The 14,284-nt window shown below is 38.3% G+C and overlaps 1 protein-coding gene and 1 long non-coding RNA gene across 2 annotated transcripts in view; one reads left to right on the top strand and one right to left on the bottom strand.

Annotated features, from left to right (window-relative positions):
• The window catches only part of VEPH1 (ventricular zone expressed PH domain containing 1), a 258,723-nt gene that overhangs the window by 94,889 nt on the left and 149,550 nt on the right, over positions 1-14,284 (bottom strand). The window contains exons 7-8 of the mRNA XM_055569246.1: positions 9,181-9,390; positions 8,188-8,585 (exon numbers count right to left, since the gene is read on the bottom strand). Coding sequence (XP_055425221.1) covers positions 8,188-8,585; positions 9,181-9,390 — 608 coding nt within the window. The remainder of the gene's footprint in view (positions 1-8,187; positions 8,586-9,180; positions 9,391-14,284) is intronic.
• On the top strand, positions 3,420-8,101 carry LOC129643978 (uncharacterized). Its single transcript, XR_008710634.1, has 3 exons — positions 3,420-3,689; positions 6,843-7,037; positions 7,695-8,101. It is a non-coding gene; the product is annotated as an uncharacterized LOC129643978 (long non-coding RNA).

Genomic DNA, 14,284 nt, shown 5'->3' with positions numbered 1-14,284 from the left:
CTGACTGTATAGCACTAGGAGCTATATGGAAAAGAATAACCTACATGGAAAATAATATATCCTTTTCAGAACTATATAACAGAATCACTTTGCTGTATACCTGAAACTAACACAACACTGTCAATCAACTATATATCAATGAAAAGAAGTTGCCAAATAATGAACATTTTACATTTTGCCAGCTCTGACATAAGACATTTAGAATTAATTTAGAGAATAAGGCATCTTATAACAAGATCTTAAAAATGATGAAGCTGAGTGCTTTTCAAATTTCTTTAGGTTGTGGAATTCTTGGTTTAAACACATCTCAGGAAGACCAATATGTAACACCAGCTACCTGAGAGCTGCTCGATTCGTACAGCAGGAAAATAAAGAAGGATGGAGTGTCTGGGGCCTTCTGAAGGGGCCCCTGATGGTCTTTTGGGAGCACAGGCTGAAAACTCATGACCTTGTGATATACTCTTGGGTTATGTGTGAGGAACTGGTGTCACAGGAGACCAAGCAATCTGTTGCAGGAATTGGAGCTGCCCAATGTCAGAGCTGGGACCTCAGTTCAATTCTACAGACTCTGGTTAGACAGAATTCTGAGGAGTCTGGACTTCTCACCTGGGGCCAAGTTCTCAGCCTCTCTGTTACTGAAAGGAGTTACAAAATAGTTCTTCTAAAACTGTTAAAAAAGTTTAAACCTTGCAGAAATGTATACTTTAAAATGTGCAAGTTCCTCCCACTTTCTCCTATTTTCCTACACTCCCATAGCCAATCTGGTTCTTCAAAGAAAACCAGTGGTGAGAGATGATGGGTATCTTTCTAGAACTAGCCCACTTTGTATGTATATATAATATACATATAATGCAAATCCTTTTCTTTGTCCTGTGCTTTGCAAGCTCTATTTCTACTTTTATCACAGCACTTAACACTTCTCAACACTCTAGGTACTTCATTTATTTATCATTTCTATTATTTATTGTATGTCTTTTCCCACTAGGACAGTCTCTGTGAAGGCAAGGGTATCTGCTTGTTTTGTTCACTGATGTGCTCCCAGTTCTTAGAATGATGCTGGCTTGTGGTAGGCACCCAGAAATATTTGTAGAATTAATGAATGAATGAAGAATGAATAGTCGGGATTAATGTGCAGAGCATAGAAGATTTTTAGGGCAGTACAACAATTCTGCATGATACTGCAAAGGTAGATATTCCAGACAATGGAATATTATTTACTGCTAAAAAGAAATGAGCTATCAAGCCACAAAAAGGCATAAAGGGAACTTTCCTGGTGGTCCAGTGGTTGAGAATCTGCCTGCCAACACAGGGCACATGGGCTTGATCCCTAGTCTAGGAAAATTCAACATGCTTCGGGGCAACTAAGCCTGTGCACCACAGCTACCGAAGCCTACACTGCTATGAGAGAAGTCACCACAATGAGAAGCCCATATACCGCAACTAGAACGTAGCCCCTGCTTGCCACAATTAGAAAAATCCCCTGCCCAGCAGTGAAGACTCACAGCAGCCATGAATTTATTAATTTTTTTAAAAGGCATAAGGAAGCTTAAATTCATATACCTAAGTGAAAAAAGCCAGTCTGAAAAGGCTACTTGGAAATTAGGGGGTTTGATATGAGAAGCAGAATCAGAGCTCCTGCAATGACATCTTCTGAATTTGTGGCCTATTTTAATGATGGCATAATGTTTTAATGACTGTTGGATAATTGGTGTGCATATTTCATCGGAAAAATGATTGTTCTCCATAAAATAATTTATTTTTTAAAAGTCCACTGAATATTTTATTATGAAAAGAAAAAATTAGCCTTTTATAATTTCTTTCTGGTCTCTAATATGGACAGGGCATACATGTTGACAAAGGAAACCCAGGGACTTGGTGTCCTTTAATTAGCTCTTTTTGCCTGACCCTGAGTGGGCCTGCTAATCCATGACATGAAGCTCTGTCTGCTTTAGACAGACTCATCTGCTCCTTGTAAACGTGCACCTCTATGGAAATGGACTATAACAGAAATAAATGGCTGCCAAATTGTCAAACACCTGAACTCCTGACTGCCGACTGTGTGATTGCCTATGTTTTTGGAAAAACATTTAAAAATCCTCCATTATCTGAAGTTTGGCAGTTCATGTGGAGCAAACAAGAGGAAACCATCTCCTTGACCCCTCCCCTTTCCTCTGTCAGATCAAAACCCTTTACTCAGCCATATAATCTCTTTCCAGTTTCCTGGCTACCAGCTCTTCATCAACACCAGCAGAGCTTAGAAATATAGATTTGCTCAGTTTTTAAATGAGATTTGATGATATCAAGGGACCATTTTGTTTCCCTACAGGGCATAGACTGCCAGTTTAATAATGAAAGTAAATAAAAAAAAATAACATTCACTTTTCTGAAATTTGGTTTGTGGCAAATTGGATCAAAATGTACTTTTCTGCTGGGGACCATCAGTGGCTCAGGACCATTTGGTCCACCACTGTATGCTTGGGAGTAAAGACAGTCCCCGAACAGCAATAATAAAAGACTGATAATACCCCCTGAGTATGAACTTCCCTTAAAAAAAGATTAAAATCCTCATTACAGACATAAAAGTAGAATGCCACATAGCCTTCTATTTTATAAATAACACATTTAGAAGAATATATTTAGGAATACGAAATATTTCACAGCAGACTACTTCTGCTCCTAGCTATCTCCTCCTTTTTTCCTCCTCTTTCTTCTTTTAACATGGCTACTTTCAGGACAAGATATACTGAAAGATACTCCCCTATGCATTTTTTGCTCAATTTACATACTTACTTTTGCTTCTGTTTATTTATTAGCGAGATCCCTTTAAATCTGCTAGACACATACACAAGGTAGACATTATATTAGAGGAACTGACAATTTCAAGGGTTTAGTTTTGACTCATTTAATTTACAGGCAGATAATTTATCCAATGTACATACCAATTTCACTTTGCACTGTTTTCTAGTTGGATGAATAAACCTCTTCATCCACAGATAATAGCAGGTAAAATAAGGTGCAATTAAGCAGCACACCTCTTTGTCCAACAGCACAGTTAGGGAATTTTATTTAGTCATTTATTTGAATGTGTAAAGAAAATCAAACTTTTTATTTTTTGTACCAAGAAGGAGCTTTTGAAAATATAAATAATAAGAAAGTTATCTGATGTCCTCTAGTGGAACTCTAGGACAAGTTAGGTTGTAGATTTAAGTGTGGAATATCCTTACCAGTGACATTGTAATTGTCTAAGTCTTGCAGTTGTTCTTGGCTTGGGACAAACAAGGGCAGTGATTTGATATTAACTCAAAGGAGGGGTTCAGAAGGGATATTTTCAAAAGGACTTGTAGATCTTCCTTTAGCCGTATTATCTGGATGTTTCTCATGGGCCAATGTAGATGACAGAAACCAGGATATGTGTGGCAGGAGAAAGTGAAAGGGAGAACTCAGCCACCATTTTACCTGTCTTCTCTTTTTTTTCTTTTATTTGGCTGCACCAGGTTTTAGTACAGTTTGCAGGCTCGTTAGTTATGGCATGCGAGCTCTTAGTTGTAACATGTGGGAGCTAGTTCCCTGACCAGGGATTGAAACTGGGCTCCCTGCATTGGGAGTGTGGAGTCTTAGCCACTGGATCACCAGGGAGGTCCCTACCTGTCTTCTTTTGATGAAAACTCACTCTGGAGAAATGGCAACTGGTGAGTAGGTAATCCAAGATAAATTCCAAAGCACCAAGAAAAATTCTCTAGAAATTTTTTTTCCCCTAACATGTGCCCTCCAAACAAGGGTTCAGTGGACCACTTCAATGAAATGAGGCTCCAGGGAATTTGTAACATCTTCCTATTTGTTGTTTTCCCCTCTTAAATTGTATGGAAAAACTTTAGGATTTTTCTCTTCCTACAAATATTACAACTTTGTCCGTGGGTAAACGATTCTAATCCTAGGATTAAACCAATCTGCTCTAAAAAAGAAAGGCATCTCCAGAACCATTAAGTGGATCAGTGTTACCATTATCCTTTTTGGACCAACTGAGGAGAAAGAGGTAAGGACTGGTGTGGGCTTTGCCTCCTCAGTCATCCCAATATGAGGTTGAACTTGACTGCATACAAAATTTCAATAAGGAAGTCTTACTTGTAATTAATTATGAAAATAGCACCTGCTTTTTGATATTTACAATGAACTTTAAAAAATTTTTTGTATATTCTTATATCTGTTTATCAGGAAAAATCAACTCATGTGGGTCTTTCAAGAAAGGACTACATTACAAGCTTTAAAATTAGCTTTCTGCAAGTCAGCTGTGCTGACGTGCTCTACAGATGGGATGTATTTTCACTCAATCAGGAAATACTTCAAAGTGAACCAAAGCAGCATTGATGGGTTCTTGTAAGATTTTATATCTTCCTTTATAGAACTCCAGTGATGGGCCAGACTTTCAAGGATTTATTTCCATATCACGTGCTTTTTTTTAAACTCTAAATCATTTTTGTTCACGTAAATGAATACCAGTGATTCAGATTTTTAAAATACATCCTTGAACTAAATTCCTTTGGTCTTTTATGTAAATATAATTGGGCAGATATTAGACTAGCACTCTCATATGAATACACCACTTTCAGTGGCTGGCAAATCTGCCCCTATGCCAGAGGCCAGTGGTGCCCAGGAGAGAATAACTGACTTAGGAATAACAGGCTCTTGCATACTCAAAGTGAACTGCTGACCCAAATTCTTAAATAAGACCCAGGGGTTTCTAGACACGATGGTGGATTCGTGCTGACCTATTTGCACCATTGCCTGTCCCCACTGTGATCAATATCATGCAGTAATAAGATGGCTGACTGAGGATAAAGATTCTATTTGTGACTTGATTCACCACATATTGAATTCTGCTGTACAGCGACTAGTGAGGCTCCTATTCTTTCAGTATGTTTTATTACTGAAGTATTAGGCTGAACCATATGAAAGTGATGTTTTTGTTGGCAAAATAAGGAAGCTGAACAGTTTCTTGTTTTTTGCTTTCATATGAGTCAAACCAATACCAAAAGAACTTTTTTAAGAGATTGTTTTGTTATGTCCTTTTAGCATGGACTTGGTAAAATCAGTCTAAAATTAATCCTGATACTTTGTTGTTGTTCTTGTTCTTATTTCCTGCTGGCTTATTTGTCTTTTTAACTTTTAATGTTGTGAAAGTGGTGTTTATGGTTTTCCTCTTTGTTTCTTGATTACTTTGCATAATTTATAAAGAAAGACCAAATATTCCTCTTCTATACCGACGACACATAAAACAGAACACAGATTCTAAGCCTAAATCTTTCTTCAGTAAATTTTTAAGAAAAGAAACACAGTATTGTTGAGCTGAGCGATCTCATGACATAAGCAAAACTGTGTTGGCCAGATGACTGCTGGCGTTCTGCTGAGTGGTTTTCGCAATCCCTGAAATAATAACAATGTGTCCCCTGCAGTTAGCACGAGTCCTTTCTTGGTGGGTGTGTTTACCGTGAGTCATATAAATCCCCAATCCCTCACACACATCCCAGTGCGAGGAATTTATCAGCAACTTCTAGGAAATTACAAAAGCATGAATGAATCCAAAATGCCAACTTAAAAAGTACATTCTCAGTTCCCAGTCATTTCTGGTAGAAAATATGAAAAGAAAAAAAAATTTTAATAAAAATGATGGATTCTTTCAATATTTTATGAGAAAACCCAAAGTCACCTCGTTAACTGTAAAACTCCCAAAATAATTCAAAGCCATGAGAAATACATTTTTGACAACCAGATACTTGAAGTAACTCTGCCAGTTTTCTTTCACATTTTCACAAGATTAAACCTCACTGTACAGCACATCTTAAATGATTTAAATTAAACTTAAAAAAAAACCCCAACTATTCTAGTAGATGAAAATGTATCTAACATTTTTGCTACTGACATCCTCTGTCAAACTGGAAAATTCACTTAACCTTTCTTATATTAAATTCTCCAACATTTGTGTTAACTTATTAGCCAAACATGCCGTTTCAAGAGTTTGTGTTAATTCAATCTTACTGATTTCAGCTACTTTCAAGTCCTGGTATACTTAATTATCTGAAACTTACACTGAATATGAGCAATGTCACTTTTATTGTTACCATTTTATAAAAGAAGTTTAAGAAAGCTAATCAATAAATTAATGTAAACGCTTTTGAATATGTCAGATTCCCTAGAGATCACCACACTAAGTGAAGTAAGCTGGACAGAGAAAGACAAATATCATATGATATTGCTTATATGTGGAATCTAGAAAAAAATGATACAAAATGAACTTATATACAAGACAAAAGTAGATCCATAAACAATAGATAACAAACTTATGGTTACCCAAGGGGAAAGGTGGGAAGGGATAAATTAGGAGTTTGGGGTTAACATATGTACACTACTATATATAAAATAGATAACCAACAGGACCTACTATATAGCAAAGGGAGATAAACTCAGTAAGATCATTTTGTAATAATTGATAAGAGAGAAGAATCTGAAAAAGAATATACATATGTATATATAACTGAATCGGTTTGCTGTACATCTGAAACTAATACAACACTGTAAATCTACTATACTTCAATTAAAAAAAGAAAATGTCAAGATTCTATACAAATGTGCTAAATAGTAATAATTGTCATTATCAAATGCTTGAATCCCCCTTTTGTTTTGTTAGCATGAGAATCCACTCTTTGATCTGATCTGGAGTGGGAGATGGGAGTAGGAAGTAGAGAATTGAAAAACCCTTCTAGTCCCTAAACATGAAAGGGGATGATAGTCAGTAGGTGGGTAAATATGAGTTAAATTCATTATCCCACAGCTGTGCTACTTTTTAGATGAGGTGCTGCCTGGCTTTTTTCTACGAGAGCTGTAACCTGTGAAAAGATGTCATGACCTACAAGTGGGCAAGGACTGTCATCTAAATCTTAAGGGAAGAACGTGGATGCTGCATAAGAGTGATTGTAGGAAAGATCTAATTAGCTGCCAAGTGCCTTCAGCCACCCACACCTGCTCAACCCACTACCAGAAGGGTAAGCCTGCCTTGGGCACGCTACCATTTTAGTACTTGTGTTTCCAACCTGTCATCTTTCCTGGGGCCAGGACTAGGGCACAGAACTTAACAGAGCATCAGAAAATTTAGCAGTCAAGGTCAATAATATTTTTAAAAATCAAAATTAATACAAAAAGGATGTTGTGCTGTGCTTGGTCATGTCCAACTCTTTGTGACCCCATGGACTGCAGCCCATCAGACACCTTTGTACATGGAGATTCTCCAGGCAAGAATACTGGAGTGGCTTGCCATGCCTTCCTCTAGGGGATCTTCCCAATCCAGGGATCAAACCCAGGTCTCCTGCATTGCAGGAGGATTCTTTACCAGCTGAGCTACTGGGGAAGCCCCACAAAAAGAATAAATAATATCAAAAGTGCAAATAAAGACATGATCAATACTACTAAACTCCTTTTGTTTCAGCTCAAATATGGCTTGGCAAGACATTGTTCCTAATTCTGACTTTACTTAAAATTTTACTGAGCTTTTTTGGTATCTCCTTAAATTGTGCACCTCAGGGAAGTTCTGGCCCTGATGTTCTTTTCTTACTTTGTTTGATTTTTTCTGACTAGTTCACACTCTTACTGGCTCCTGACCTATATTACCTCCTGACCATGGTTTCCATCTTTTCTTTCTACAGTTTAACCTCCAAGAGGTGACGGAGTACATTTGTTTGACTCATAACTGAACCTTTAGCACAGTACCTGGCATACAGTAGCTGCTTTATAAGTGCTTGTTGAATAAACAGAAGAAGAATCTCCTGGAGCCCCATAGATTTCTTGCACGAGGATGGAAAATGCCTTTGGTTGGATGCCTATCCCAGAGCCTGTTTTGGGGCCATGGATCCCTTTCCAGAATTTTCTTAAACACTAGTAATGGGAAACCAGAAACAATTTATTCTGAGGTTTGAAAAAATCAGAGTTGGTGGACTTAGGTAGATTGAAATGGAATAAAAAAAGATGACTGAATTTTTTGGGAGAAAAGAGCAATCAAAATAATATAAGGGTGTTTTCAAATTATCTATTTTACAAAAGATTCAGAAGGGTATGGCAATTTATTCTACTGGAGTTTTATTTGTTTTTTTTCTAGTGATGCCTGAAATTTCTTAAGTTTGGGGAGTTCAGGTCACTTACCTTCAATGGTACACTGGTCAGGGACTGGAATCTTCTTTACCATTTCTACAGCATATGCTTTCACTTTACTGAAGTTCTCCTTTAAGTGCAAGTAGAGTTTATCACGGTATTCTACAGGACTCGTGGTTGTCTCTGGAGTTTCTTCCTGATAGTTCTTTTTAACGGCTTCTGGCAAATTCTCAGATGCTACATGTATAATACTTTGGTGTGAAACTGAAGAATTTGCTAGCTGTGATCCATCAGCGTCTACCTTAAAGGGTGACCTCTCATGTCCTTGGCCAAGTGGATCTAGTTCTGAAAGAGAGATGCTGGCTGGCGTATCTTTGCTCTCTATAGCTTCCCCATCCTCTGCACTCAAGGAGTTTGTTAGCACAGTGTGCAAAGCCAAACTCTTTGACCTGCAATACAAACAAAGGGAAGGTTGAGGCAGGTAAAGAAGCTGAGCTACTGTTCACTGACAAGGAAAAGAAAGAATAATAACACTGAGGCAAAAGTTCCTCCAGAGTGTGAAACTGAAAATTGGTGCTATTAATAGATTTGATAAAACATACACATTGTAAAATAAGCCAAATCTTTGTAGATCTAGGCTACTTCCCAAAACAAAGATGTAAAAATCAGTTTCACAGCAAACTGGCTGGGAAATGGTGGAGTTATATATTTATATTCTTTTTTTTTCTCTTTTTTTTTTTGCTCATCTCTTTTTTTTTTGCTCATGCTTTTTCATCAGAAATCAAGGAAAGCTTTTGCCAGTCATTCTTGATGTTAGCATATTTATATTTAAGAAGAGGTTTTTTTTTTAATAAGCCACACAACTTGTGATTTTTATTTGCACTCTCCTTTTAATATAGCAAACTACTTTGGATAATGAAAGCACTGTGGATGAATTTTGCTGTAGGTAAAAGGTATTTAAAAACTACTTCATAAAAGTGTGACAGCAAAACTAATAGCAAACATGAAGTATATATCCTAAAAATCAGCCAAAAAAATTTATACCTATTAAATCTAATGCCTTTTCTTTCTTCCTTAGAAACTTGATCCAAACTATATCTTCTGAGAGAGCCAGGGGTGTTGCCCTCAGCATTTATTTTGTCTTCAAAAGCTTGTATTTTAACTTGGAGCTCTTCATGGTCCTCATTTTCATCTACAGTGAGCTTGGTTTCTTCCAGCTTCTCAAGAAATTCAATTTCAGTGCTGGGTTTTCTCCTAAAAGAATGAAAACCATTGCATTAGATGCTTGTCACATATACTTTGGAACAGTGCTTCTCTCTATTTAACTGCTCAAAATTGAAAACTCTATCTGCTCCATTTTTTAATTTATCACTTAATAGATATGAATTGAGTAACTATTATGGACATAGGTCTTTGAAATTGCTTGCACAGCATATTCTACCATAAGTTTAGAAACACTGGTGTTTCTAGTGTTTATGTTAGAAATAGTTTTTGAAGGATTCAGAGGATGAGAAGCAGGGTTTTTAAAAAGCATTTTTGGTGCACCATGCAGCATGTGGGATCTGAGTTCCTCCACCAGGGATCAAACCCATGCCCCCTGCTGTGGAAGCAAGGAATCTTAACCACTGAACCGCCAAGGAAGTCCCCAAAAGCAGCTTTTATGGTCATCTACCATATTCTTGGAGAAGGCAATGGCACCCCACTCCAGTACTCTTCCCTGGAAAATCCCATGGACAGAGGAGCTTGGTGGGCTACAGTCTATTGGGTTGTGAAGAGTCGGACATGACTGAGCGACTTCACTTTCACTTTTCACTTTCATGCATCGGAGAAGGAAATGGCAACCCACTCCAGTGTTCTTGCCTGGAGAATCCCAGGGACAGGGGAGCCTGGTGGGCTGCCATCTATGGGGTCGCACAGAGTCGGACATGACTGAAGTGACTTAGCAGCAACCATATTCTTATCTAGCTCTCCAAAGCATGCCTTTCGTATGAAATTCATGCCAGGAATTTTCTAGAAAACTTATATATGCTGGTCTGTTTGTATTGAAATTATCAGAATAAGAACGTTTCAGATGGACTGTATAAACTCATGGTTTTGTTAATTTTACGGAAATCAGTGGGACTCTTCCATTCTATGAAGAAAGAAAAATCTATCTGAATTTTATTATGTTGGAGGAAAGAGGTTTTTCTACAAATGACATTAATAGTGCCAAATATCTTTTTCAGTAGAATTTATAAAACACTCTGTAGGTCATTAAAATTACCTGCTTTAAGGAATAAGCTATCTTTGTTATCCCTCTGAGGGTTAACACAGTGCCTTAGATAGAGTATGACCCCACAGACAAGCTGCAGAAATAGCTCACTGACGCTCACCGAGATGCTGAATGATTAAAGTAGTATGCATTTGTCTCACCTCAGGAAGCTAGGTTTAGCCACTAAGTGTTCTCCAACTCTTGCGACCCCATGGACTGTAGCCTGCCAGGCTACTCTGTCCATGGGAATTTTCAGGCAAGAATACTTGAATGGGTTGCCATTCCCTTCTCCGGGGGATCTTCCCAACCCAGGGATTGAACTCAGGTCTCCTGCACTGCAGCAGACTCTTTACTTACTGAGCTCCCAGGAAAGCCCTATTTTCCCTTACTTGCTTTATAATATTGAGCCAGTCTAGAGCTAATTTAATTTCAATTTAACAAGGACTATCAACCATACAATATGGGGTTAGGATTAATTCTTTCCTTATAAACACAAGGGTTAATAAACTCTAGAAATCCATTTGCCAAGATGGCTTAATAATTCTGTTGGTTATCTGTGTGTATTTACTTGGTTTTCATAAGTATTTTTTCTAGAGGTTGAGGAAGGGGACCTCAAATTTACAGAAAAATCCTGATGTTTTTCAAATGTATGACTATTTTTCCAAAGTAAACCTGGCATTATTTCTTAAGTTAGGGTGAGAAAATACAGGTTTGGTTTTCTTAAGGCACTGCTTTTCTAGGGAAAACCAACACAGAGGGGCTGGTGTTTTTTTTTTTTTTTCCAGTTACATTCCACTCATTCTAGAGCCATGTCTGCAGTGGGCAAAGGGTTTGATCCAGCAACTTTTCTTGTTGGCTCAGAGAAGGGGCTTGGCCACGAGGAAGGGTTCACAGTTTTGGGTCCTCAGAGGTTGGAAACCCCCTGTTAGTCCAGCCTAGTGAGAGATGCTGATGGTGAAAACTGGGAAGGGGAGTAGATCATCCATTAACAAGACACTGTTCATTGTGTAATAGGGCTTCCCTGATAGCCGGTTGGTAAAGAATCTTCCTGCAATGCAGGAAAGCCTGGTTTGATTCCTAGGTTGGGAAGATCTGCTGGAGAAGGGATTGGCTACCCATTCCAGTATTCTTGGGTTTCCCTTGTGGCTCAGCTGGTAAAGAATCCTCCCGCAATGTGGGAGGGCTGGGTTAGATCCCTGGGTTGGGAAGATACCCTGGAGAAGGGAAAGGCTACCCACTCCAGTATTCTAGCCAGGGTCACAAAGAGTCAACATGACTGAGCAACTTTCACTTCACTTCACTTATTGTGTAATAAGCTACTGCTCAGAAAATTAAATCATTTTTAATATAACTTTTATAGGGTTCCTATGGTTTTGCATATATAATAAAAAACTTACTTTCAATCCCATGCTTGACTGAAATATACATGAGTTGATTTTAAGAACCAGTTCATGGGAATAAATGCTCACCTTGACCATGTTTCTCTTTCTGACATATACAAGATACTGCCTGCCTATAGGAGAAGGCAATGGCACCCCACTCCAGTACTCTTGCTTGGCAAATTCCATGGACGGAGGAGCCTGGTAGGCTGCAGTCCATGGGGTCTCTAAGAGTCAGGCATGACTGAGTGACTTCAGTTTCACTTTCCACTTTAATGCATTGGAGAAGGAAATGGCAACCCACTCCAGTGTTCTTGCCTGGAGAATCCCATGGACGGAGAAGCCTGGTAGGCTGCAGTCCGTGGGGTCGCACAGAGTCGGACACGACTGAAGCGACTTGGCGGCGGCGGCGGCCTGCCTACAAGTAGATGGGAGGTACTGACATCTTCCAGCCAGAAAGTTCTAAAAACCGAATTTTTACTCCTATTACAAATAAAGCCAAGAAGGTGCTATTATTGGATGGTATTTTTAAAACTGTGATGACTATGAAGGTTAATTTTAATAGATCCAATGAACCTTCTCAAGATGAGAAATTTGGGGGCAATATTTATTTTCTGTGTTAGTTAGTCCCTGTATAGTTATCAAACTAAAGTATTTCTCTGGTTCTTGGTTCATAATCACAGATAAAAAGTGAAAGACACTTTCATTTTTGCACTTTCTTTTAGAAATTTATATAGCTGGGATTATTAAAACTTAAAACATTTTAAGGCACAAAGTATACCCCAATATACAAACATCAGATATTGAGCATTAAACAAATTTTTAAATCTTGAAACATACAAGTTGTTAGAGGTATAGTTTCTCAAGGATTTGCTAGTTTTTTCTTTCTACATAAAGCTCTGGGTTATAACAGTAGTTACTAGCATTCTCATCCAAAATTTTTTCAAATTTCATGATTATAGTAAATCTCCCTCAATAATTTATTGGATCAGTTTCTGATTTTTTTAAAATAAAATTTTCTTACTTATGGAGATCTTTTATTTCTTGTCCTCTTCATATCAAGTTCCTCATCTATAAAATGGAGATAATAACTATACTTAACTCATAGGGTTGTTGGGAAGCTGAAATGATGGAATCAATATGAAGCACTGCTCCTAGCACAAAAGAGGAAGTCAGGAGATGTTAAATTTTATTATTACCATCAATTGCTGTTATTATTATTATGGTAGTTTTATCTTTCCTTGTCTAGGCATTGTGTTAAGGTAGTAAGAAAATACCAGTGACCTAGACACAGATAGATCAATATCCCATATCACGGGAGGCATTGATGTCCCCTGGAGAATGCTATGGCATCAGATTTTAGGAGAGGACAGTCACTCAGCCCCCTTCCTAGCCCCTGTCTCCAATCACCAGGTGTTGGCTGTTAAGCACCATGAATTGTGTGAGTCAGAGCTCTTGTACCTGACAGCATGTCTTCTTGCACCTTCAGGCTGCCTTACAGCATCCCTCTGAGGGGCCTCCAGACATGAAAGAAGTTATGGGCTATCCTCAGACATCCACTGACCCAAGGTTAGGTCAAGTGCCTCTGGTTGCAGGGTTGCCAGGTAAAATATAGAGCATTCAGCCAAACTTGAATTTCAGATAAACAACAATTTCCCTTAGTAGAGTTACGTCTCTAATGGGACATAGTAAAAAATGTATTGTCCTATATTAAAATGATTATACTTACACTAAAAAATCATTTGTACTTTACCTGAAATTTAACTGGATATCCTGTATTTCTATTTGTTTCATCTGGTGACCCCATTCCTGGGTAAATCTCTGCTGCCCTGTGGGCTGGGAACTATAATGCTCATCCTTGTTCCCCTATGGCTGGGACAGTGCTTAACACTCACTCACAGGTACCTAAAGTATTTGCAGAATAGATGAACTGAAACCACCTACATCTTTGCAGCCAGCCTGCTCCTTGCAGCCACAAAAAACCCTCTGGAGGTCTACCAGATGTCTATGAAGCCCTGGCTGCTTCTCCCCATGACTCTGGTCCATGAGGAGTAGGGGACGGGGCAATGTCATTTGGTAAATATCAGATATGGAGAGAAGCCAGGAGCAAGAGTAGGAGTGAAAAAAAGGGATTTGCAAAGGGCCAAATAAGTAAAGAAGCAACAATAAAATATTTGGGCCAGAAAAGTATTCTCTAGATATGAGGCTGATGAATGTTGCTGATGAGTAGGCTTCTTACCACAAGGACTCTCTCTTATACACAATCTTCCTTGTTTTTAAGATTTGGAGATTAAAGAGATGTGAATACCAGACTACCTTATCTGTCTCCTGAGAAACCTATATGCAGGTCAAGAAGCAACAGTTAGAACCAGACATGGAACAATGGACTGGTTCAAAATTGGGAAAGGAGTACGTCAAGGCTGTATATTGTCACCCTGATTATTCAACTTCTATGCAGAGTACATCATGCAAAATGCTGGGCTGGATGAATCACAAGCTGGAATCATGATTTCTGGGA

The sequence above is a fragment of the Bubalus kerabau genome, chromosome 2, assembly GCF_029407905.1.
Source record: "Bubalus kerabau isolate K-KA32 ecotype Philippines breed swamp buffalo chromosome 2, PCC_UOA_SB_1v2, whole genome shotgun sequence".
Classification (NCBI taxonomy): Eukaryota; Metazoa; Chordata; class Mammalia; order Artiodactyla; family Bovidae; genus Bubalus; species Bubalus kerabau.
Note: the sequence above shows the minus strand (reverse complement) of the source record. Positions and strands in the feature narration are given on the sequence as shown.